The sequence below is a fragment of the Gadus macrocephalus genome, chromosome 3 (assembly GCF_031168955.1).
Source record: "Gadus macrocephalus chromosome 3, ASM3116895v1".
NCBI lineage: Eukaryota > Metazoa > Chordata > Actinopteri > Gadiformes > Gadidae > Gadus > Gadus macrocephalus.
The window spans coordinates 8,503,268-8,529,719 of NC_082384.1; the positions used below are offsets into that span (position 1 = coordinate 8,503,268).

The following is a 26,452-nucleotide window of genomic DNA, read 5'->3' on the forward strand; positions in this document are numbered from 1 at the left end:
GCCATGCAGAAGATTAGTTTGATAGATGAAATACAAAGAGGTTCAGGACACCATACATGTGGTCCTGTCATTTTGTAATAAGATAGCAGAAAGCAAATGTATTTCTCCATACAGTATTATGGCTCGGTGTGGTACTGGAGCATGCAGGTCACTCAGTGTGAGGGCGTCTCTGTAATACGTCAACAATGGAGGATCAGGGAGTGGAATGTTGTTTGGCAGCTTTCATAGCAACTGCGCTAGCTCTAGCAAAATAAATATTGCCATGTTCCCTATTGTGCTGCTAGTTTAAAATGATTCTTGGTCGTGTTCAAATCTGATCCATAGGTGTTTTTGTGCAGGTGCAGGGGGTAAAAGGATTGTTATGTTGTTTGTGGTAATATTCCAGGGTCCTCTTAGAGTAGGAAAAAAGATTAGAACAGATATGTATCCTATATTCTTGGATTATATTTGATTGTGTAGGGTGAATGTTAAAAAGTTCCAGATGAAGATCCAACTGAAACATTGACATTGTTTTCAATGGTGGAAACAAACACCGTGGGAGCATTAGTAGTGGCCAGACTACTCCTTCATAATCAAGGAGCTAAGAGTCAGAGCCACACATGGATATTTTTCCGGATGGAATTTGTGGTCGGAATGAATTTCCAGCGAGTGTCCTCTCAGCTACACTTGACGGTCTAAGGTCAAACTGCTCGAGAAATATGTTTTATGTGTTCATTGTTTACATGCGTTTGTAGGTATGCCATTAGTATTTTCATTCATTGTTCTTTCAGGATCATACCTGCAGTGCACCAGCTGCAAAAGCAGACCCCCCTTGTGTCGGCCATCCTCCACCCCCCCCCCCCCCCCAATCCAGTCAGTCATCTCCATAGCGCTGAAACAATTTGACATTATTGGATATAATTCCTTCATTAACTCCACATGCATTTATTGCTTCTGTTTTGAGTCCTCAGTGGGTAAGAAAAGTGAAGCAAGGGATAGGAACATGATGGGCTAGGGTGGGACAGACACAAGTATGACTTCAAAACAATAAGTGGGTTTGTCTGGTTGACAGAATATACAATACGTCATATGAACAACACCTTGTCACTAGGATGTGGCAGTTTGCTACTGCAAGGAGCAGCAGGGCTGAGGGTGGAAACTAAATTATGTCCTTGGCACTTAATGGTGGACATGGGGAAAGAGGTCTACCTCTTCCAAGAAAAGTGTAAGGCCTCTAGACTCGTACTCACGCATACCAGTGTGGGATCTTATGATAGTATGAATATTTTAGTAATTTCCCTGCCTATTGGGTGCATCTAAGAAATTGTATATAAATGAAACCAGGGATTACAGACTAAAGTTCATTAGATATTTTGCTTGCCTTGGAAACTTGAATGGACTGGTGCCTTATCATGGTTTAAAAAAATAATCGGTATTGTTTATTTTCTTTATTTATTGGGTGCAACCAAGCAACTACTATTGTCAATAGCAAGTGCAAGGTTATTTACTCCTAAACTAAATGGGTTATCAGCAAAGTATGCAGTGCACACCCTGCTGTGGTATTCCATGCTGTTTTACCGCCACACCCCAGTGACGCAAAAACAACTTCCTCGTTTGAGGAGTTATCCGGTACCTCCTACACGTATATGCTAAATACCTCACCTTCCAGCGTAATAGAAGTCGATACAAAATACAACAATGTTGATATAAAGACATTCCAAAAATATGTATAGATATTACGTTGGATCCAAACACAATCCGAAATGACTTCCGATGTCTCAGTCCTATTTTTGTCCTGAATTGATGATCAAGACAATCAACTGCACCAGAAAACACATGTTTGGAGCAATTATCCCATTTATTTAATTGGAGGCCTTCAAAATCAAATTCATTTAAACATTCTTAGCAATCATTTCATTGATAGTTTTTTTGCGGCATTACACACCTACTTAGTTTCCAATAAAACTCAAACGTCAATTAAAAATACTGATCCCACACTTGCACACCGTACAATGCAAATAATTAGCACAAACTTCTGCCCGACCACTGCAGAAGATAAAATACACTGATTATAATAAAGAGTAACTAATAACCATATTAAAGCAAAACGGATACAGTGAGGAGGTACAGAATGCTGCGTGTCTACAGACACTAGAACCAGTGTCCAAGGTTAAACTGGTGTCTACAAGGGGAGAGCTGGCCTGGGGTTGGAGGCGCAGGTGGAAAGAGCGACGATGATGCAGTGCACACGCAAAGGATGATGCACACAAAAATAATGGCAGGGTACACTGTATAGTGTACCCTGGAGATACACTGTATATTCACACCACAAGTTTTAGACGGCTAAGCTGCAGGAGCGGCTTTAAAAAATAACCACCAAGCAAACTTCAAAGACAGCATGCAGAGGCTGTGTGTTAAGTAGGTTGGTCCAACATCAAACCAAAGTGTTCACTGTAGCATTTTAAGGTTAAATAAGTTGTCCTAGTTGTCAAAAAATGGTGTTGGGTTGCCTGAAAAACATTATAATAAAAATATGCAGGCCACTCCACTGTCAGAATGATAGCTACTGAGAATGAGGATGCCATTCATTCTTCTCATCCTCCTACTGTGGAGAGAGCAGGCAGAACAAGAGCCGATAACCAACCGGTCTCTACCAGGATGAACACCTCCCATTTAGGCCCTGGGCTCTCTCATGCATGATTATGTATCCTCGTCAGAACTGGTACCCAGGTTTACACTATCAGAGTGTGTCAATAGAAAAACCCCTCACAAAACATTTAAATGAAAGAAACATGCCAGACGGGCTTAGTCAGGCTGAACAGAGATATGGCTAATGGTGCCAGCCGTCCAGAAGCAGCCGGATCACCACCGGCACCGTGGGGATCCGGGGGCAGAAGGCCTTGGATCGATGTAGGCCACTTCATTTCAAAGGGTTTCAAGGCCATAGATACCCCTGATAAGACGTCCCCTGAAAAAGGTGAGAACCAAACAAGAAGGGGGGAAAGACCATTCCAGCTGACCAGTGGGGCCTGGCCGCTTGCCGTTGGATGGCCGGACAGGTGGCTCTGGAGACGGTTTAGCTGCCGAAGCCGAAGATGCCCTTGATGTAGCCGGTCAGGCCGCCCTTGCCCTTCTGCTCCACCTTGTCGTCGAGCGGCGGGAACGCCACGTGGTTGAGGGCCAGGTCGAAGAACAGGGGCTTGCAGGGGATGGGCTGGAAGCCCGGGGGGAAGTGCACCAGGTTGGGCTGCTTGCCCACCAGGGCCGGGTCCAGCTGGAAGGTCTCCAAACGGTCGCACAGAGGCTGCGGAACAATGGTGAAGGAAGGATGGCAGAAAAATGAAACTAAATAAATACACGCCTTATAAATTTGAATGAGAACAAGATAAATACAACTGATTTAAAAAAGGCAAAATCAAAGCGTCCAAAGTGTTCCCCCAGGGAGGCGGTGATGTCCCCGTCGGCTCACCGTGTTGTCCTTCACCGGGCGCTCGGCCGGAGACTCGTTCACCTCCTCCGTGTCTGAAACAGCCAATTGAAATGGTGATTATCACAAGACAAAGAAAATGCATGCATTTAAATGAAAGGCGTTTCAGCGTGACAATACTACAACGCATAATATATCCTGCGGTCCCCATGGCGACCCGGCCTGCGGTGGAGCCTACCTAGAATGGCAGCAGCCTGGAGGGAGTACTTCTCAGCGTTGACCTCAGCGATCAGTTCCTGGACGTCGGGCAGTTCCTTCATTTTACAGAAACAAAAAGAAAAATTAAAACGAGTACACAAATGAATGAAGACGGGTACAAAAACGTCCAGCTTAAGACGCTTCCTATGAAAGAGTAAGTCAGACGTGTGTGTGTCTCTAGCAATGGTAGAATTAGGGCTGGGCGATATGGACCAAAAGTCATATCGCGATATCTTCAAGCAGAATATCGATACAAGATAAATATCGATATTTGTTGACGCAACAATATTATAGTTGCCGTTGCCGAGCTCCAACTCGTCCTCTACATCGGTGGCGCCGCTGTGCTCTCATTTCCAGCCTGCCTGCGTGGCTGTGCTCGTTAAGCTGCCTTGCTGATGGGGGGGGGGGGGGGGGGGGGAGTTACCGGGGAGTTACCGTTATTACTACAGCCTACCTACCTACTGTTTGGACTTACCGTTACTATTCCCACCGTTCAGAATTGAATACAGTTTGATGGTTGAATAAACCGTGGACTAGACACTGCCTCCGCCTCGTATTTGAGAACATTACAATATTATATATAATATCACGGCCAAAAGCTGGGTGCGCCTCCGGAATATCATGAATCTTACTATACATTAATAATAATTATATTATTAATATATTCCGACGTCTCTGGTTCTTCCACTTCGTCATCAATCTGCAGCACAGAATTGAATGGCGACATGGAGCGACACCGGCCGGAGCTGAGCTCCGGAGGAGCGGACACCCGCCGGACCCTCCAGCGGGTGTCCGGGAGTCCGGAATCAATTTGGGACAATTGCTGTACTATTAATGTCGAGACAGCTTAAAATTTTGGGTCGCTTCACGCATTTTTGAGCAGGTTGTGCTGCTGCAAGTGATGGACGAGGTCGGTCGTAGGTACTCGACCCTTTAGTTGCGACAGATTTGAAGCCCTCTCTACAAAAAACCTGATTCTGTCATTCGTCAGACACCTTGTACCCAAAACATTTCCAAACTGTGGAGCCATTTGTCTTCTGCTTACATACAAGCTCCTCTGCGCCGCGTTTGGCTGCGGACTCCATGCTTCGCGCTGTAGTGGATTTAAAAAAGTGTCGTGACTGGAATGGGGCCGGGGCCGTGTGTGTGTGAGCGGGAGAGATCAGCAGAGTTACCAAATAGCAGGCCGCAGTTGCAGTTTGAAACTGCTGTTATTTGGATAAAATATGCTGTACTATCAACGCAAATTAAACTATATCGATGTTGACGACAGCGTCTCGTTCCATATCTCGTTTGAAAAAATATCGATATATTTCAAATATCGATACATCGCCCAGCCCTAGGTAGAACGCAGATCTGTTGGGCTGACCTTGTCGCCAATACTCTGGGCCTTGGACTGGACCTCCTTGGCGTACTTGAGCACCCTCTCGTACAGAACCAGGGCCTCGCTCCACTTCTTCACCAGCACGTAGGACTGGGCGATAAAGAAGCACCTGGGGGATGGAGCCATGGACACTCATTAGTTTGGACCACATGGGCCAACGGTAAACACACTTAGCGAATGCTTATTTCCTCTTCCTTTTTTTGTATTATTAGGTATTCACAGAGTATCTTTGGATACCCATTGTTATTGTAGGGATTCCCATTATTATTATGAATTGGTAACCCAATTCATAATTGGGTTACCAATTCATAATTCATCGGGCGCTTACCCCCCGAAGTAAGCGCCTCACAGCTAGCTGTGCATGTGTGACTTTGTACGTGACAAATACAACCTAGTTATGAATGTGTGAATGTGAATGTGTTACCTGTAAGCCTTGTAGACAAGAGTCTTGAGGGCCATCTCCTTCTGGAAGGTGTGGTCTTCCTCCAATCCCTGTAGGGTGGACAACTCTGCCAGACTCTGTGAGGGGAGAGGAGAACATGCCAGAGAGAGGACCCCAACTATTGAGAAAGCACTCCCAATATACACTCAGTTCTAGCCTATAGGAAGCGTGCGCTCGGTGCGTGTACCTGGAGGATGATCTCATACAGGCGGATGAGGTCCTGGGGCTTGGGCCCCCTCTTGTTCTCGTCGTTGTGCGGGTCCTTCAGCTTGGCTTGCAGCGTGTGGGCCATGCTCTCGTTCCTCTTCACCACCGTGCACAGCTTGATGTAGCTCAGGTAGCTAGAGCGGGGACCACCGCACCCAAATCAATAACACTTCGACCTCACCTCCCAGCACAGCCCCACAGATGGAAATGCAGCATGAGCTCATGTTGTCGGGGACACCGTTTTTTTTTTACCTGTGCAGGAACTGCAGGTTGGACACCTTGCCGGTGTCTGCATCAGGGCCCCGCTCTCTCTGCTTCTGTGGGCGGATGATGGAAGACCAGCATAAAATAACGGGACAACACTAGATGTGCATTGTTCTTCTTTGCCACTTGACTGGCCATAGATCAGGAGTTGTTCCTCGAGTTCACATTTGGTCTTTTAAGCCTAGTGTGTGCCCAGCCTGGAGCCCTGGTCTGTGAGGCCGTCCTCACCTCAGCCTTGAGCTCCTCCCTCACAGCCTGGATGGTGTCTCTGCACTCGGACAGCAGGGTCTCGTACAGGTGCTCTTTGGTGTCCTCGTTGGATGCCTGCTCACCAGGGACAAAACAAACACACCGTCATGAAGGCTGGCGTTTACTTCAGGTTAGGGTTGGCGCGGTGTGGACATTTTCACACCGAGTAATACACTCGTGTCAACACCGGTATTACCGAGTATAAACGGTATAAACTTTGAAACTAGGTCAACCGCCATCTTCTCCGTCAACTCTCCTCTCACACTCGGTGACATCGTCTGGCAGCGCTCCAATTCTCGATGACAGCGTCTTATAACGTTCTATATATAATAGTATAATATCATTTTATAAATAATATCACGGCCAAAAGCTCTGTGCGCCTCCAGATGGCCGTAGCGCGGGGAGCTCTCGTAGGGATTGGGCTTCGCGGGGTTCGTTTACCGACGTTGCTATGGTTACCGGTCTTGTGTGTTCCAACGGTTTATTAGGTAGCCTATCTATTATTATGTCTATATATTATTACATGTTTATTTTCTTAATTATATTATTAATTACTGAAGAATTTTTTTTATTACTGGAAGAAAAAAAAAAAACCTGATGCCGGTGTGCAACACTGAGTAATCGGTGTTGTCTACAACAACGGTAACACCGTATACCGCGGCAACCCTTTGGAGAAATGCAATATTAACAATGTAAAAAGATCATTTACGTTCAAATGCTAGAGTAATGGATACCAAGTGTGCCCCTTTGGGTTGCATTACCTCCTAATCGAATGACCAATGTTTTTCAGACAGTTCTCATTTCATCTCACCCGTGTTTGTTTCCGTGTCTCACTCACTAACTCACGTCAAAATGCTAATGAAAATGCAGATTCTATTGCCCGAGTAGCATCACGTGAGATGATCTACAATTAGTGGTGCAACAGTTCACGGGTTACCCGTGATCCGTACGGGTCAACCCTCAAGGTTTGGGACGCAAGTGATCCGCGGATCGGCTGATAAAAAAAAAAGAAATAAAGTTGTGCGTTCATGTGATCAGCGCATGTTTAAAGGACAATTCCGGTATTTAGCACAGAGCCCCCTTTCTGGTTTTTCTAGGATGAAATACAGTGGTTGACACACCAAAATGTTGACTATAGGACTTGTCTCAATTATTTGGCTCATTTCGATACGCCCCAGCCTGCTTCAGAATGGCTGGCTTTGGGCATTCACAAACCTGTCCTTAAAACAACCCTAAACGTTAGTTTTCAGAAATGTGCAACTCACCGAGTGGCAAGTGGTGTTCGTTGATGTTCCTAATCAAGTATCGTAGCGAAATACAGTTTGTCGTATTTTATTTGGCGTTTCGTAAATCCTGTTGAAATGGTAACCGGACTGGAAGCTGAAGCAGAAATGGGCTGTTCATGTTTGGTTGTAGTCTTTTCGCCCGGTTCTCTGTGCTTCCTTTTGATCTTTTTTTTTTTTTTTCTATTTACAATCCATGTTAAAAAGAAGGAATAATTCCTCAGATTGCACTTTATTTTGTTTAAATGATTTTTTATACGTTTTTATTTTATGTGGACACAATTATTATTTTTTAAATATTTACTATGCTTAAAGTCTGCAGGATTATTACCTAATTTCTCACTTTATTTTGTTACACATTTGAAGATTTTATTTAAAGTCACATTTGTCCCGTTATCTTTTTTGCTGCCGTTGATCCGAAAATGATCCGACCCGTGACTCACAAGCCGTGACACGATCCGAACCGTGAGTTTTGCGACCCATTGATCCCCTAACTACAATGAATGTAACTTGTATCAGATTTCTGGCCCGCTATACCAGTGCCATTTGGTCGAGAACAGCTGCTCCAGTGAAACTAGAGCCGCTCCGTCAAAATTTAATAATTCTCAGTAATTTATCCGTTATAAGTCTGGGTCCGCCTGCTAGTGACCTCTGCTATAGAGGGACTTAAAGACAACCCTTTACAATACAAATGTATTGTCATTTCGCTATAATTTCCGACCAACATGTCTTAAAACTCACACCCATCTTAGTGATATTTTTTAAAAGGTTTGGGCAAAACTGACAATGGTATGGTATAACTAAGCCATATTTACTACTGAAGTTTGGACTTGCATTAGAATGTTAAACATTTGTCACTGTTCTTTTGGAACGCAACAATGATCATTTGATAAAAGAATGTCACACACGTATACAAGGAATGTGTTTGTAAGGTGAGCGTGTGTGTTTCGATCTCCTTGCCCTATCAGCTAGGGAGATAGAACTTGGCAATCAGTCAACAGAGACTTGAATTTCCAGGCCTAAAGTCTGTCTGAATGGGACAATTGTACTGCATGAGAAGCACCAACCTCTCCTGCCTTGTCATGAAACACAGACTCCAGGCATATGGGGTGGAATGTACAATGCATCACAGCCGAATCATATCAACCCGATTATTCATCAACATTTTTGTGATTAGCGATTACCAAAATCCGACGACGCAAAATATACCCCCCTTATGATAATTAGACAACATTGACTTTCCCATTGCGCAACAAGGGTAGATCTTAGTCTCTCAAAGAGAAAAGATTTTTCACAAAAATTTAGAACGCTATAAAGATGGCCGCGTGAGGTGATGTCAATCAGGCAAACTGATGCAGGCATTTTGTCAATGAACAGACCGGTTAGAGATTAACTGATGCAAATTGAAGCACGCTATAGGGCTCGTACATTGTAACATTACATTGTAATGACCCGCATCCATTTTTAAAAGCATAAGAGCATTGGAATGTTAGTTCTTGTGTTGGTAGAAAGGTTTTTTTTGGTCCAATAAGTAATTAATCTTGTCATTATGGGAATACATGGTTGAATTTGATGTGATATACGGCAAAACAAAATGTCCATTAGCCTAGGTTACAGTATATTTACATTGATTTAGGATTTTAAAATACTACAATCCTCATCAACAAATACTCCCAAAATGATGACTCAACAATTCCGAAGGCAAACAAGTTGACGCAGTTGGTATAAAAAACACATTTAATAAGGTTTAAGGTATCTTTTATAATCATTATTTAATACATTTTCTAAATAAAGATTGAGATTCCAGTTGGTTAGTTATGGATTATAACTAACTAAACCAATTCCGGGCTTTGGATCCCTATTTGCCTTTGAATATAAATTGGATACATCATCAAGCCCACGTCAGGAATTTATATTAGGACACACTGTGGTTAACATTAATTAAGTTTCAAGTTACTTTTCTTTTCATCATGCGTCAAAAATCTCATCCGCCCAGTGAGTGTTGGTCATGGTCCCACACCCCGAGAAACGCCCAGGACAACCGGCCCAACCCGTCAGACCTCTGTAGGACTGCTGCTGGACCAGTGCATAGAGGAAACACAGGATTACGCCCCCGTTCACGACTATGCTCCCACAAATCGGATGAGGATTTTGTTGATGCGACCGGAAGCCTCATATCAATCGAATGTTGTCAGAGATCTGATTGCGGACAGTATCATCGCACCGTTGCATCATGTTTGCACAATCTAGATGTGAAGAACGATAGGGAAAACATTGACCCGTGTCTTTCTGCCTTCTTGTCAGAGTCTTGCCATCCGCTACTGGAATTTGTCGTTCACCTTCATACAATGATTGTACGGTTGCGGTAGACTGCTTTCCCTTCATCTCTAGTGGCTCTTATTTATGATGTACTTGGACCTCACCCAACACGTCCTGGCCTAACAATAACCTCCAAGCGAATAAATATGGACAATCAATGATGCCAGCTGGTGCTGCTACAGGTCTTCTATTTGCTATATAAACCATAAACTGTACTGAAATAGGATCTAAAAGCAGTTCTACATTATAATACAGGTGGGCCAACAATGGGCTGAAAGGCTTAACATGTACCAAACAAAAGGCTGACTCCGAAACTGACGATTGTAATCTAGCCACAGCAGAGAGCAGCAGGGTGTAGCCACTGTGTTCATGAGAGCCAGAATGCACAGAATGCAGCACTGCAATGCAGGGTACTGCATGCCACAGCACTGACTTGTCAATGGGTGTGATTGAAAGGTGTGAGGAAAGGTCTCCAGCAGGAGGAAACGGCGCCCTGGCCTTGACTCAGGGAGGAGTGAGATTGAGCTCCACCTGTCGGGGGGCTCACGGAATGGGCGATCATTTGACCACCACATGCAGGGTTGATTAGCCATTACAAAATGTACCCTCAGTGTTTTTCAAAATGATTTTGTGAGACAATGGTGGTGGTTGGACATAGGACCCTCTAAGGGTCTGGGGGCATGCTCCCCCGGAATTTTTTTTTGTACTTTCTAAGTTAAATGCATCAATCTGGTTTACTTTAAGAGTAATATTCTGAACAATTTTGTGCTCTAGTACCTATTTCATCAAAGAAATGAATTGCGAGCGAGGATTGCTGAACGGGAAACGCGAAAATCATTTATTGTAAAGGGGGGAACACAACCTCAATGGCCAAGCACATGAGGATTGTGCATCAAATGAAGACCAAATGCAGTACCTTCGACTGTCTCCGAGTTGAAAAGACTACGTCTCCTCCTTCTCCTGTCGCACCACAGAGGGGCCCGTCTTAATCATCCACTGAAACTACGAACGGTAATCGCACACCGACATTGTCGCTAGTCCCGTCAGTTAAAAATAGCAATCCAATGATGAAATCGGTGTTGTAATTAGCAGAATACAAGCTAGTTATCTTAAAAAGTAAATAAAGTTTCAGATGTGCTGCGTGATGATGTGTTGAGGTTGGCTCAGTAAAACGATTTAGGTTATCATGATGCGTTCAAATGTAACATAAAGAAACAGTAAATTTAGTTTTTGGTGAGAAACATGGGAATACTGTATTACCTACTCATGTTTCTGTATTACTAATACAGTTGTATAGTGCTCTAATCCTTTTAGTTTATATAACTAAAAATACTGCTCAATATTTATTAAGAATTACATATTTAATTTAAAATGCAATTATCCTCATCATTTCCTCATCACTAAAAACCTTGTATTTCCACAAATTAATGGAAAAGTATCGATAGTGGTATCGATAAAGACTGAGTAGTTATTCAGAGAGTTGAATTACAACTCTCAAATAAAGACAAGCATTTCTCTACACCTCATGCTGCGTTCCAGGGACACTTTTTAGCCCGTAAGTTACGAGCTGGTACTGGGAGTGAATCGGTCTGGTACGAGTTCACGGGTAGTGAGTTGCGGGTTTGTCTGCCGTTCCAGGGCATTTTCCCCGAGTAGAAGGTTGTGACAACACGGGTTACGGGTTGCCTGGAACGCACCATTATTCTTATTCGAAAATCATTCACATTATATGAAAGTTATGGAGAGCGATAAAAAGGTGCACCTAAAAAAATAAGTTAGGCGCACCAGTGCAACCAACGCATAAAGTTCGTCTGGAGCCCTGATTAGGGGAAAAAAGATCTACCCAATCTCAACAACACATTGATTTTGCATTAGAGGTATGCCATCCAGCACTGGGGCCCTTTAATAACACTGGGGCCCTTTAAATAAAGATAAATGAGTCTCAATGTGCTTTTAAAGATAATTACCGTATTTTCCGCCCTATAAGGCGCACCGTAGTATAAGCCGCAGCAGCTAAATTGAATGATGTGTACATATATAAGCCGCACTGGAGCCCGCCGCTTAAAGGGGGGGGGGGGGGGGGGGGGGCGCGGTCCGGTCATAGAGCCCATAGAGTTAAAGTTGGTGGACTGTAACCTGTAAAATCCATAGACTAGGAGGTCCCCTAGTGGCCGTTAGCTGTAAAAATCCATAGATTAGCAGTTATATAAGCCGCAGAATCGAAAAATGGGAAAAAAGGTGCGGCTTAGCAAACTATTGTACGTTTACGTCAGAAAATGATGTTGACAAAACAGATTGTGGGTTCATCCTGTTGTATACATAACACGACTACAGGAAACCACAGGGAGACACAAAGGGTGTAAAACAACAATGAATTCTATAGGACCACCGGTCCACCGGCGGACTGACCTGAGCGATGGCGGCCTCGTTGTCGGCCAGCCCCAGGAGGAAGATGCGGGCTTTGTCGATCTTGACGGGCAGCGTACGTCCTCTCCACTCCACCTCGCTCATGGTGGCCGCCTGCTTGGCCCGGGTCTGGGTGATCAGTGCCTAGAAAACAACTCGGCTGGTAAAATATCCGTGGCCATTTTCGTAAATTATTTAACTAGATCATGCACAAAAATGCCTCCTGACATCTTACCAACTCTGGCAAACACTCTTGGAGACCCATCAAAATATTTTTTCCTCAGGGTTAGCCACCATCAACAATGGTGCCCATTGAGGACATAGAGAAGAGTAACTCCAAAACCACTTTTCTTTTGTTTTAAACATAGTTATTCGTCTTATATGATCATATCACTTTTACCGAAATAACTCAAATTTAGAGGAAAAAGTGGTAAAATCCTATGTTTTTGCCATTATTCCCAAAACCCTATGTGGAACGGTCCACTCTACTGAGCGCAGGTGGCGTTCTTTTGTGACGTCAGACTTCCTTTCCCGAGGTAGTCTGACGTCGCGACCCAAGAGGCACTGTTGGCGTGGTTTCATGAAACTGGTTTGCAATTTGTGCAGTTTGGAACAATGGAATCAAATGGTACAAATGTGCACATGTCCTTTCCTGGTGCTCTGGCCATGAATGTTTTCAATTTGAGAAGAACAGGACTGACCTCGAGCTTCTCTGCCATCATGTTCCCTCCGCCGCCAATCAGCCTCATCTGCATCAGGTCGTTTATAGCGTTCTGGTCACCTGCCAATCAAAAGCCAGTACACTTTCAATAGGGAGCCAATCTGAATGAGCCAATGAGAGATGAGATCACGATAGGACTAGACCATATGCATTGAGATCTTATAATTTTGTTGTGAAGTCTTAAAAAACACATTAAAAACATACACCTTTTATTATTTGTTAAATATATTGATAGGAAAGGGTTAGGATTAGAAAATGCGGGTGAATGCCGACAGCTGAATAAAAAGCGCAATCATTGCCGAGAATGCAGAAAGGTAAAGTGAATTGGACTGAAGACATTTTTTTTTGATGGTTGAATGGTTTCTGTAGCTTAGAGGGGACATATTATGAAACAACACTTTTCCTTCGATTTTGGGTGTCGTTTTGGGTCTCTGGTGCTCCCACACGCATACAAATATGAAAAAAAGTCAGTACATCATTTTTTGAATGACATGCATTTCTGAAAGTACCCCACCTACAGTTACAAAAGGAGTGAGGCAGATTCGGCACCCCCTCCTACGTAGGAAGGGGGCATATTGAATATTACCTCCCACTTCCCCACCCCCTCCAATCAGAGCATAGCTAAGATTTTGTGGACCAGCAGACGAGTACTGGGCTAGGATGTTCACGCATTTCAGAAGCAGGGATATTCCATACAACAATAGATGTCTAATTTGTCAGTTTGCCATGTCACTGCCTGGCAGGGAGTCCGGCGGAGCTGCCGCCGAAGCTCCTGCGGCAGTTCGGCAGGGGAGCTTCGGCGGCAGTCCGGCAGCTCGGGTGGGGAAGCTCGGCGGCACTCCGGCAGCTCCGGGAGTACAATTTCTTTCTCTGCCGGAGCTGCCGGACTGCTGACGAGCTTCCCCCGCCGGAGCTGCCGGACTGCTGCCGAAGCTCTGGCGGCAGTCCGGCAGCTCCGGAGGGGGGAGCTCGGCGGCAGTCCGGCAGCTCCGGAGGGGGGAGCTCGGCGGCAGTCCGGCAGCTCCGGAGGGGGGAGCTCGGCGGCAGTCCGGCAGCTCCGGAGGGGGGAGCTCGGCGGCAGTCCGGCAGCTCCGGAGGGGGGAGCTCGGCGGCAGTCCGGCAGCTCCGGAGGGGGGAGCTCGGCGGCAGTCCGGCAGCTCAGCTCCGGGAGTGCAATCCCTTTCTCCTCCATGTCGCGGTTCAATATGGACTTCAGAGAGTCAAGGCCAAAGTTCCTTCCCCCCAATTCTTCTCAACCATGGCAGAGATAACCCCCACTACGCGTCTTTACTTGTTGTGGAAGTACATATGATTCATAATATCATCCGAGGCGCACATAGCTTTTGGCCGTGATAATAGATATAATACCTATACATCATTATTATCATCATCATCATTATTATATAGAGCTCCGGGAGTCCGCAAATTGCAACAATCACTTCTCCTCCATGCTGTGGTTCACTCTGACAGCTCATTGGTCAATGGGCAGCATAAAAAAAAAAAAAGCAAAGCTTTTAATTTGCTTTAAAGCTACAGACACCAGAAACACGCATTCTGAATGGACAGAGGGGAATAGCGGTAGGCAAGATTTTTTTCCTAAAAGCTATTTCCAGCAAAAAGCTTATTTTTCTGGAACTCATACTATGTTTACTTGTTGGGAAACACCATAATATGTCTCCTTTAAAGTATTCAGAAGTAGTAGAAGACCAAAAAAGACACACTAATGAAGAATGCAATATCTTGAGTGTGAATGCTGATACAGCATTCACACTAATAAAGAGGAATGGGTGATTACCACATAAGGTGAAAAAATATGAACCACATACCAAAAAATACAACATGCTTGTGGTACTGCATTGTATATGTAAACAAGCATAAAACCTACAGCTTACATCGGTAATCACAGTTGTTGAGGGCTCTATGACTCCCTTGTGTGTTTAACCTGATGTATTCAACTAAATGATGTGATATTTAGCAAATAACTTGCAGTTTATTTAAAGATAATTATTATAAATGACAAGTACATTTGTAAATAAAAACCCTTTAAAGGAATTATTGTACTTGAATGCTATTTTGATTTGCATGCATGTGAGCTCACCAATATGTGGGTATGTAAACTATGTATATACATGCTATATTGAAATCTATGCATGTGAACTCACAAAAGTGTGGGTGGAAGTATATACGTCGGCGATAATTAAATGTAATTAATTAATTAAATTTTTTAAACCTAACTCTGTATAGACAGGCTTATGCATTGGCAATATTAAACGTTCTGTCCACTAGAAGGCATTATACTAAAAAACATTTATTTCCAAGAAAATTATATTAAATTAATGCTGCCTCTCATGGCATTTATTTATTAAATCGCCACGTTGTCTTTTGTTATAGAGAGCACTGACTCACAATTCGGGACTGTACACATACAATGCAATATCCATTTTGCAAAAGGCGCCATTTATAGCAAATGAGTACTCACCAATGTTGTAAGCACAGTAGCGGATGTTGGGTGAGATTTCCTCCACACGCTGGTGATACAGCACTGCCAACTCTTCAGTGAAGGCGCTTGCTAGCTTCTCATAGATGGTCCTGACAACAGACATACATTAATTGATTTGTTTTCCATTCATGCATTAATTAGCTGCATATTTATCTACCACCATATATATCGTTTTTTAATTCTGTAAAATTCTTACTTGCACTTGTTGAAAGCCTCCATGGCTGGCTTCCACTCCTGCAGTTCAAACTCTACCATGCCAGTCAGGTACGCTGTGTAGGCCTACAAAAGAAATCTCAATTCATTGAGGGAAGGACGCAAATTGCATACAAATTGCATGTGCCAACAAATGACATAAAGAAGCATGTGATTTTTAAGTGCCCAAACAAATTTTCATAAACGAAAACGACCCACACAAACCACTGGAAATCTTTTGCATTAAATGATGATGGTTACGAATCATCATTTAATATCAGATCCACTGTACACTTCCCCCACTACATAAAACTAATTTAGCAGTGCAGGCTGTATTTTTAGGTGTGGTATCTCAATGGTGATACAAGCTAACCCAAGCCAGTTCTAGAGGCACGGAGGCTCTGGTGCACAGGGAGCCATGTGTGTACCTGGGCCTCAAGCTTGGTCTTTGCATCGATGCTGGGGCTCTCGCACAGCTTCTCCAGCTTCTGGCCGTGTTTGGCTGCCTTGCGCAGTCGCGACATCAGGTGGAAGCGCTTGCGGGGCTCCGTGTTGGCCTCCTGCTTTAGTTGCATGGCGTAGCTCCAGGACCTCTCGGCCTCCATCAGAACCAGCAGCAGATACCTAGAAGAGCACCACAAGGGAGAGACGCCGAGTCACATTCCCTAAACCTAACGAGAACCACGCTGTACAGCCTTACATATATCACTGCGTGTCTACCATTCATTTCGGACAAGTCACATTGCTATGGACAGCTTCCAAACCTGCTGTCAGAGAGCATCTCCTCGGTTATCTTCTTGCCAGTGTACTTGTGGCGGTTTCCCATCTTAAAGCCCAGGGTTTTTCGCAACCGCCGCAGCCGCCGCGAACAGTAGCCCCTGGACACAGAATATGTAAATATTAGAATCATACCAAGATTACAATTGCTATCATCCACAACAATCATTAGTATCTGTATGATAGACATTAACATAAACAATGCTTTATGTATGACAGTAATTTAAGAGTGAGCATACATAACTACACTTAGACATAACAGTATGTTTAAGCCACATAGTAAATGTAGCCATCTGTGATCAAAGATATAACGTATAATAAATTACACACAATCCGGTCACATTTAGACGTAACAGACCTGTATCTCTGGTAGTCTCCATGTCTGAGGCCGTGCTGCTGCTGAGAATCCTTGATGATTTGCAGAACTGCAATTTGTAGTTATGGGAAACATACGATCATATAAATGTAACGCACCCGAAAGATTTGCCATTAAGAAATGCCCAACTAAGAAATCCAACAGTTTGTAGTCCTCAACCTGAAAGCAGCTGGTAGCTTTAAAACAGTAGATAGCAAGGGCTTTGTGTAAATTACGTAGAAAGGAGACAGTATATTCGTATTAATTATGTGGTGATATGCCCTTTAAACAGGAAATGCACAACATCACGGACAAATTTTAGTAGATTTACACGATTACCATTCAATGAGCAAGGCGGTTCAGAATGACACGTAGCACAAGTTAGCTTATCTCCAACCTAGCTAGGAGGCAAGCCGACAAATATGATCATGAAGACAATTACAATCCGCACATGACGGGACGTTTAGTGTATAAAGGATACTCTCCAATCCAACTCCTGGGTCGGATACATTTTCTTTATTTTCATCCATTGAGGCAATTTTTGCCTCATTCTGCTTGTCTTGGGCCATCCTCAAATGCTAGTAGCTAAGCAGCACCCACATGCACTGGTAAAGAAGGGCCAACCAATCATGGTAGAGGGAGTGACGTCTCGTACAACTCAAAGCTCACGAGACTTGGCAAACTATACGGTTAATTAGTAAACCAATTATGAGTTGGTTTACTAATATGCGTTAATAATATTGAATAATTATGTTTTTCCTTATATTTGTGATTTAATTCATAATTATACAAATACAAAATGTAAATAATTAAAATTAAAAAAAGATTCACTGCTTGTGGTGCAGATTGGTAAACAAACAATACGAACGATTTTCTCAGGAAACTTTATTTATTTATTTAATTTTTAATGGAAAATACAGTTATCCTCAAAAACATCCTCAATGACAAACGTCAACAAAATATTACTGCTAGGCCACTAAACCACACTGGCACTCCAACTTGCTGTTTGGTCTCAACTTTTCTGGCCAGTAGGATCTGGTCGTTCACATGTTATGGGCGGCACGCATGTAGCGGAGCAGGAAGCCCTTGACCTCCGAGATATGTTTGGACTCCCTGATGGTGGTGTCTCTGCTTCGCACCTGCAGCACCCCGCTCTCCAGGGTGTTCTCATCGATCACCATGGTGAAGAGGACGCCCATCTCATCATACCTGAAGAAGACACACATAAGCACACACACGGTAGTGACCAAGGGGGTATTCCATCAAAGTCACTAACGAAAGCGGCTTAGTTTATTAAGCCTGGTTAGAACTAACGCCAACTTCCACCTGAGGCTAAAGCCGTTCCATCAACCCAGTTCAGCCGCGCCTTGCTCAGGTTAGTTCAAGCCAGGTTTACGATATCGTGGATTACGCGCTCACAAGATATGTAACCAGCCCAGGACCGTGAATGTCGAATCATGGATCAAATGTCCGAAAAGGACCGAGCGGGATCTTTTCCAGCGGCGAACAGAAGCTGCTTGTGGAGGTCTATGAGGAGTACAAGCATATAGTAACTCAAAAAGGGAACACAGTAACCATTAATAAAAACAGGAAGGCCGCCTGGCAATAAAATCACTGATCTTTTGAATGAATAAGTATTATTAAGCTTAACATATTTTAATGTAATATTGACTGTACATTAGTAATCAGGGAGATAGTCTTGAGGTAACGTGTCAGACTTGCACCCGGTCGTCCAGGGTTCAATCCCCAGCTAGTTAGTTATTTGGGAAGGATTGCTGGAGAAATCAAAAAACTGTTCATGCCATTTATTTTCCATTTCTTTGAATAGGCCTATGCTAAATTGACTGACCATAGTATATTTCTCAACCGAAGTCGTCTTGGCTGCCTGCCGTGAAACTCACCTGAATGGAATTTATGTGGCGTCAATTTCCCATGCAGCATTGTCTTTGTCATTGTGACAAAGGCTTATCAGTAACATTAATATTAACATTAACTTTACCATGGGTTTTTGCAAGTTATATTTGGGTTCTAGGGATATTGTAAGACATATGTATTACATAATGAGTAAATTGTTAGGCCTAATTTCTCTGATATAAAGGAAATTACAAAAATAAGCCAACGGCAAGAATTCAATGAGGTGCCCAAGATGCGAACTCGGATCGCCCGTACTATAGAGCAGATGCTAGACCACTCACCCAAATGCTGGTTCTCAATTAGAATACATAAATTTGTCTAAAAATGTGTTTAGAAAATATCCACGGTAACAATAGATAACAATTATTTTCATTATTTTGTTTGCATCATTTAATCTTAGACCGTTAGTGATAAGATACACTGTTTGTACTTCATATATGTACATTTATGACAAAATCGCGAGGACTAGGCTTGGCGGAACCTTCTGGTAGCCTACACTTGTTTCCGACAGATGGGACTTCTCTGACTTCTCTGGTACCGACCAGGTTCATTTGGTCGGATAAATTGCCATGGTTACTTAGCAGAGATTCCCTTAAGTCAAGTTGATGGAACGCAACTCTAGCTTAAAGTAGCGAGGCTAAGCGAAATAAGCCCGGCTTTGCCTTTAGCTTGGTTGATGGAATACCCCCCCCAAGTGTTGAATTTATTTTGGGAATTGTTCAGGACTTCATGATGGAAAAGTTTATTAGCTCAGCACTCAAAAGTAAGCGAAAAATAGTAACTTCAACATATTAGTAGTAAAGTACATAGTAGTAGTAATCTAGAAAAGTTTTTTTCTAGAATAGGAAAGACACAAAAAGGTGTTGCACAAAAATACGTAAATGGATAAACAATCAATTAGGCTGTGCTGATTTGAGAAAGGCCGTTATGTGGCTATTGCTAGGCATTGATAATGTGTAATTTGGCCAAACAACTCATTGACTGTTTTATAGACTTACTTGGTGTTTAGCTTCTCCGCAGATGATGTTATATCTATAGATCCTGGCCATGCAGAGATCCCAGCATCCAGGAACTCCTGCAACAAGCCGTCGCACACCTACAAATCAAACAATTAAGACAGACAATTAGGAGGATCCCAGGAAGACCACAGCAAACAATTTACAGCAATTGGCTTACAATACAAGATCTATTTCATTAAAGCAAATAGCTGTGACCTGTCTCTGCTCCAGCGTAGCTCCCCTGCCCATGTCCAAGGCCACTTTGACCGGGGCCAACACCGGATGCAACTTCAACACCTAGCATCAACACAAATCAACACTCAGGACGAGCAGGACGTAAAATAATGAAAAACCCAGAGACCTATAGCTGAACTAACCCCATAACACATTCTAATGTTCACCTTCCTCCGGTACAGTTTCTGCTTGCCATCGTGTTTCTTCATTAGCTGCAGAGAGTTGTGCATGTAGGCCATCATACTACGGTCCATGTTGCTCACGACCGAGATGACGTGAGGTACTACCAACTTCTGGCCATCAAAACACTAGCATTCGAAAAATAGAAACATTGTTGTGGTTATTCCAGCCTCTCTGGGCTCCATTAATTTATCTGCATATATATTTTACTGAAATATATTTGAACGGTCAAAATGGTAAGACACCATGCATGTTACTGCAATGCTATCCTAGCATTGAAGTAACTTGCATGGAGTATTACCATTTTGGCCGTCCATTTTGACAAAAAAATAAAAAAATAAAAAGAGGGGCTAAAGTGCTTTCCTTTAGAGGGGGTATCTTTCCATACATTTGAAGGGATTGAGGGGAAGAGTTTGCTTGTCTAACTAGTAATTCAAAAAGATTGATAACATTTGAAATTTAGGTTTTCTAAGCAATTATTGACTGCCTCTATAGAGGGATGTGTGGGATCTCTATAGAGGCCTGTGTGGTACCTCTATAGAGGCCTGTGTGGTACCTCTATAGAGGCCTGTGTGGTACCTCTATAGAGGCGTGTGTGGTACATATAGAGGCGTGTGTGGTACCTCTATGAGACGTGTGTGGTACCTCTATGAGGCGTGTGTGGTGCCTCTATAGAGGCGTGTGTGGTACCTCTATAGAGGCGTGTGTGGTACCTCTATAGAGGCGTGTGTGGTACCTCTATGAGGCGTGTGTGGTACCTCTATAGAGGCCTGTGTGGTACCGGAGGCGTGTGTGGTACCTCTATAGAGGCGTGTGTGGTACCTCTATAGAGGCGTGTGTGGTACCTCTATGAGGCGTGTGTGGTACCTCTATAGAGGCGTGTGTGGTACCGGAGGCGTGTGTGGTACCTCTATAGAGGCGTGTGTGGTACCTCTATAGAGGCGTGTGTGGTACCTCTATGAGGCGTGTGTGGTGCCTCTATAGAGGCGTGTGTGGTACCTCTATAGAGGCGTGTGTGGTACCTCTATAGAGGCGTGTGTGGTACCTCTATGAGGCGTGTGTGGTACCTCTATAGAGGCCTGTGTGGTACCGGAGGCATGTGTGGTACCTCTATAGAGGCGTGTGTGGTACCTCTATAGAGGCGTGTGTGGTACCTCTATAGAGGCGTGTGTGGTACCTCTATAGAGGCGTGTGTGGTACCTCTATGAGGCGTGTGTGGTACCTCTATAGAGGCGTGTGTGGTACCGGAGGCGTGTGTGGTACCTCTATAGAGGCGTGTGTGGTACCTCTATAGAGGCGTGTGTGGTACCTCTATGAGGCGTGTGTGGTACCTCTATAGAGGCGTGTGTGGTACCTCTATAGAGGCGTGTGTGGTACCTCTATAGAGGCGTGTGTGGTACCTCTATGGAGGCGTGTGTGGTACCTCTATAGAGGCACGTGTGGTACCTCTATAGAGGCGTGTGTGGTACCTCTATGAGGCGTGTGTGGTACCTATAGAGGCGTGTGTGGTACCTCTATGGAGGCGTGTGTGGTACCTCTATGGAGGCGTGTGTGGTACCTCTATGGAGGCGTGTGTGGTACCTCTATAGAGGCGTGTGTGGTACCTCTATGGAGGCGTGTGTGGTACCTCTATAGAGGCGTGTGTGGTACCTCTATAGAGGCGTGTGTGGTACCTCTATAGAGGCGTGTGTGGTACCTCTATAGAGGCGTGTGTGGTACCTCTATAGAGGCCAGTGTGGTACCTCTATAGAGGCCTGTGTGGTACCTCTATAGAGGCCTGTGTGGTACCTCTATAGAGGCGTGTGTGGTACCTCTATAGAGGCCTGTGTGGTACCTCTATAGAGGCGTGTGTGGTACCTCTATAGAGGCCTGTGTGGTACCTCTATAGAGGCCTGTGTGGTACCTCTATAGAGGCCTGTGTGGTACCTCTATAGAGGCCTGTGTGGTACCTCTATAGAGGTGCGTGTGGTACCTCTATAGAGGCGTGTGTGGTACCTCTATAGAGGCCTGTGTGGTACCTCTATAGAGGCGTGTGTGGTACCTCTATAGAGGCCTGTGTGGTACCTCTATAGAGGCGTGTGTGGTACCTCTATAGAGGCCTGTGTGGTACCTCTATAGAGGCGTGTGTGGTACCTCTATGGAGGCCTGTGTAGTACCTCTATAGAGGCGTGTGTGGTACCTCTATGGAGGCGTGGGCGTGTGTGCGCTCCACCTCTATTGAGGTACTGCATGTGTGGTACCTCAAGAGCTGGAACAAGGAGGTACCTATCTCTATAGAATCTGCACTTAATTGTTTCAGAACTTGAACTACAACATGTATTTCTTTGCTGTCATGCACCAGCTCCCATAATGCAGTTGCATTACCATTAATAATTACAAAGAAATTGTATCCTTCTTTTCTGATTCCACTTTCAAGGCACTGCTTAAGGACTAATGTAACATAACTACAAGTGTTAAAATAAAAACGGTAGACATTAATTGCATTTACACTCATTACATGTCCATGAGAGTTGGTTGCAAAAAATTGGACGGCAGGCTGACCTGTATTTTTGCGCGGACACCACCGTGTGTCTGCAATAATTCAGAATCCCCGAGGCTCCAGAGGTTCTCCAGGGTCTCCTGTCCCCATGGGAACGAGTAGACGATCTTCACGCCACGAGAGGCCCCCTCCTGGAGCTCGTCCGCTTGGACGTCCCGGCTGCTGAATTCTGATGGCGCCAGGGCAAACTGAACAGACGGGAAAAACAAACCCAGAACATGAGCAATATCAAAAATAGAAGCGGAACCCTTATTGGGAGCCATTTCGGTCCCATATTACAATGGACAATCATTGAGATAATAAAACGGATATTTCTACAGCAACCCTGCATAGCAGGGTAAATACATGTAACGTACTCAATCCTGGATTTCCTCTAAACGTATCAAAGTACATTTCGGAACGAAAGCAAACAACATTCCAAAACAGATACATAAGTTTAATGTACAGGCATTTAAATGTTTTCTTACTTTCGAGGGCATTTTCGACCCACGTCCTTATAGATTACCGTCTCTTACGCACAGTGTTTGGTATGAGTATTAGTAGCAGCAATAACCAATTATTATATAACAACAGTCATTCTTCCAGCATCGACCTAGACCTACCTTTCTCCACCACTGGAGCCTGAGTCGTGCCCAGTGGTCCAGCCACTGCGAGGAGCTCCGCGGAGAGCAGAACCACACCAGGGACGCGTAGGTAGCTTCTGCTCGGCTGGCAGAACGACAACACGTCCCACGTAATTTTAAGACATAGCCGTGCAGAGTCGGATGCATATTCTTTATTTCAATATAGGCCTACAGGTGCTGCACCCTAGTCACATGGTACTGGAGGCAACATTGAAAAGCATTTGACTAAAACCATTAATCACATACAAAATTCTATTCGGATATATTTAGGTTCACGTAGGCAAAACTTAATTGACACCATTGATAAAGAAAATTGTATGACTAAAATGATTCTCATGTTTAGGAGTGCATAAAAAGAAGTATGGAAATAGATTAGTTCTCACCTACCGGATCCATCCGGTTGGAAACTCAGGCCAGTCTCAGCTAGGCCAAACGGCAACCTCCTTTTCACCAGCTCCAACCAAGAGATGTACTGTTCCAATGCACCTGGAACCATGGACGTATACTAAGAACTGACAACTACATAATTACGTTTTTTAACAGACAAACGTCTTGAGTAGGTGTAATGATGGTGCACTTAAGTAACTCCTAATTCGTAATATCCTGAATCAATATCAGATTTAAAAAAAATACCTTCATGTTCAATGCAGGAGTCCATTCAGCTATGTGCATCGGCCAACTCTCTACTAATTGTTTAATGAATTGCTCTACATCATGCTGGTTGAGCTCTACCTTGAAGAAGGTTCGTTCTTAAAGATGTTGACTGCCGAAGAAGCATCAGTATCCTCTGAGTCCGTTGGGCTTTGTTAAACTCATCTGCATCAAGAAGTTGGTTAAGGCGTTCAACGTCCAAACTAGGGTTGCCCTCTCCAGACTTCTCGTCCCCGGTGGTCAAAGTGCTAATGCCAAACACTTGCGTTCTTGACCTTTTAATAGAACTCCACCACTGCTCGAGCAGGTTCTTCTTCAGTTCCACTCCCAGTGGTCCATAGTTACAGCACATTCCCCGCTGAAATAAGTCGGTGTGCACCTGGCCAGGTGCAACATAGAATCCGTCTACGCAGAGCTCCAGTAACATTCGGGTTGGATCGGATTCGTCATTTGGACAGACCGTTGTTTTGTAACGATTGGCGATGTATTGTCCGACGAAGTCTCTGCAAGGTACTCGTATTGATCTGGTTTCACAGCATATCCGAAATCGCTTCATACAAAGAGATATCATATCGAAATGTCCTGCAAGTTACTTCAGCTGTTAAAATGCTCTCAATGAAGAGGTTTGTTTACCAATTGAGAACGTTAACGATGAGTGGCTGATAGTCTCATTAACGTTGAAATGCATTCTTACCGATTCACCTTTGTCGGTAAGGAACGCTTAACCAAAAGCTTTGTGATTTCACACTATAACGACTATCCATTGCCATTTGTCAACACTTAATGTGTGCTTTGAATCAGACCCCAAACCCGGTGACACACTGCTAATGGTTCCCAAGCAATGTGGTTCCCCATCGCGTGCATGTGGCGTGTTACGAGCACATTTACCCAGATGAAGCAGAGATCACGTCAGCACATTCGTCGAAATTCCACCATACCTTTTAGCAGAGCCCGTCTCTTCCTATTAGACATTCTGCACTTTGTTTGTATATGCGTCGTATTACAGTAGTCGAGTTGAGTTACAGTAGGCTAATACATTAATATTACTATTGCCTATAACACGTGATTTTATTTATTATTTGCAGTTGCCAGCTTACTGTTACATTAAACTGCAGGGCTCTCAAGTTTTGAACTGAGTTCGGAGTGAGATTTTGCTATAATATGTAACTGCATACAAATGTGTCCACAGACATGAATAATACCTCCTAGAATCATTGCTTGTTGGCCGGAAACGGAAAGGGGGGCTGTTTACGTTTGGTTGTAGTCTTTTCACTCGGTTCTCCGAATCAACAGTAGGGCTAGAACCGAGCGAAAAGACTACAACCAAATGTGAACAGCCACCCTTTCCATTTCCGGCCAACGAGCATGAGTCTTCTAACAGAAATCAATGGGATTTACAAAATGCGCTAAATTTGCAATAAAACACAATATAAACTGTATTCCGCTACGATGCTTGATTCAACCACTCTAATTCATCCTAGACAAACCACAAAGTGGGCTCAATGTTCAAAATACCGGAAAAAAATAATAGCTCACAGCAACATATTGAAAAAAAGAACTATGAACTAGTTCATTTTTTGGAACTGTGAACTTATTTCAGGATTTTTAATTTTGAAAGTTTAACTGAACTAGTTCATTTTAAAATTTGTGAACTGAACTTTGAACTATTTCACGTAGAAAGTGAACTTTCCCAACACTGCCTGCAAGGTAGCTACACCACCGAGACATGCTTATGTCGCAATGTTCGTGCAATGAGAATCAACCACGTTATTATTATTGTAAATTATGGCTGGGGCTTGTTTAAAGGGGACATATTATGAAAGCAATACTTTTCCAGGGATTTGGGGTGTTGTTTTGGGTCTCTGGTGCTCCCAAACGCATAAAACTTTGAGAAAAGTCTGTACATGATTTTTTGAGTGAGATATGCATTTCGGAAAGTACCCCGCCTACAGTTACCAAACGAGCGAGACAGTTTCGTATTGAAAGCCAAGAAGGCCCTAGAATGGCGCGGTTAAAGTGCTAAACCGCACGGAAACCATACGGAAACCGTACGGATTCCGTGCGGTTTGGCAGGAACAGCGCCACCTGCTGTTGTGTAGTGTGAATCACAGGACATTTGTTTGTCACGTGACTTTTGGCACTCGTTTTCCGCCTTGCTGATCCACGCGCTAATGCCTTCCGATCCACCCGCAACTTTCAGAGTTCCATACTTTTAGAATTGTTTTGTGTACTTGAAGGATTTTTTTTTGTACTTGAAAGATTTTAGTTTGTTCTTGAAAGATTTTAGTTTGTACTTGGAGGATATTTTTTTGTAATTGAAGAAATATGTTTCTTTGTAGCCTATGTGTAAAACATAATGTATTTGTTTCTGAAGCAGAATGCATTAGTTTGTGAATGATGTTTTGTATTTGCAAACCACACTGAGCGTGTGTGTGAATCGTTATGAGTGGGTAAAACACGTTTTGTGTTTGTGTGAATCGTTGTGCGTGAGTAAAACACGTTTTGCGTGTGTGTGGGGTTTTGGCATGATTCTAATAATAATAATAATAA

The 26,452-nt window shown here is 43.7% G+C and overlaps 2 protein-coding genes across 3 annotated transcripts; both read right to left on the bottom strand.

Moving 5' to 3' along the window:
• Positions 1-1,818: 1,818 nt before the first annotated feature.
• On the bottom strand, positions 1,819-17,403 carry srp68 (signal recognition particle 68). The gene is made up of 16 exons (XM_060047025.1): positions 17,245-17,403; positions 16,767-16,833; positions 16,396-16,509; positions 16,060-16,255; positions 15,636-15,718; positions 15,419-15,528; positions 12,920-12,999; positions 12,222-12,362; positions 6,190-6,285; positions 5,950-6,014; positions 5,678-5,831; positions 5,473-5,567; positions 5,034-5,157; positions 3,645-3,720; positions 3,449-3,501; positions 1,819-3,283 (listed from the first exon to the last, which is right to left on the bottom strand). Exons 1-16 carry the CDS (start codon positions 17,330-17,332, stop codon positions 3,056-3,058), a joined length of 1,770 nt encoding a protein of 589 aa, XP_059903008.1. The 5' UTR covers positions 17,333-17,403; the 3' UTR covers positions 1,819-3,055.
• Positions 17,404-17,633: 230 nt separating this feature from the next.
• Positions 17,634-25,107, bottom strand: polg2 (polymerase (DNA directed), gamma 2, accessory subunit). 2 transcript variants are annotated; one of them, XM_060047026.1, is made up of 8 exons: positions 23,984-25,107; positions 23,635-23,737; positions 23,231-23,336; positions 22,631-22,816; positions 20,077-20,217; positions 19,892-19,972; positions 19,676-19,773; positions 17,634-17,972 (listed from the first exon to the last, which is right to left on the bottom strand). In XM_060047026.1, exons 1-8 carry the CDS (start codon positions 24,471-24,473, stop codon positions 17,807-17,809), a joined length of 1,371 nt encoding a protein of 456 aa, XP_059903009.1. In that variant the 5' UTR covers positions 24,474-25,107; the 3' UTR covers positions 17,634-17,806. The 2 variants fall into 2 exon arrangements, with proteins under 2 accessions (XP_059903009.1, XP_059903010.1); XM_060047027.1 differs by having other exon boundaries at positions 23,885-24,023.
• Positions 25,108-26,452: the final 1,345 nt, after the last annotated feature.

What these genes read in the sequence shown, in the direction of transcription:
- srp68 (XM_060047025.1), bottom strand. Translation starts at nt 17,332, where the DNA reads ATGGCCCAAGACAAGCAGAATGAGGCAAAAATTGCCTCAATGGATGAA. An exon ending in AGACCAAGCTTGAGGCCCAG is followed by an intron (nt 15,719 to 16,059) that starts GTACACACATGG and finishes TTTCTTTTGTAG; the next exon opens with GCCTACACAGCGTACCTGAC. An exon ending in GCCCGGTGAAGGACAACACG is followed by an intron (nt 3,284 to 3,448) that starts GTGAGCCGACGG and finishes ATTGTTCCGCAG; the next exon opens with CCTCTGTGCGACCGTTTGGA.
- polg2 (XM_060047026.1), bottom strand. Translation starts at nt 24,473, where the DNA reads ATGATATCTCTTTGTATGAAGCGATTTCGGATATGCTGTGAAACCAGA. An exon ending in AAGAACGAACCTTCTTCAAG is followed by an intron (nt 23,738 to 23,983) that starts GTAGAGCTCAAC and finishes CCATGGTTCCAG; the next exon opens with GTGCATTGGAACAGTACATC. An exon ending in GCGGAGAAGCTAAACACCAA is followed by an intron (nt 17,973 to 19,675) that starts GTAAGTCTATAA and finishes TGTCTTCTTCAG; the next exon opens with GTATGATGAGATGGGCGTCC.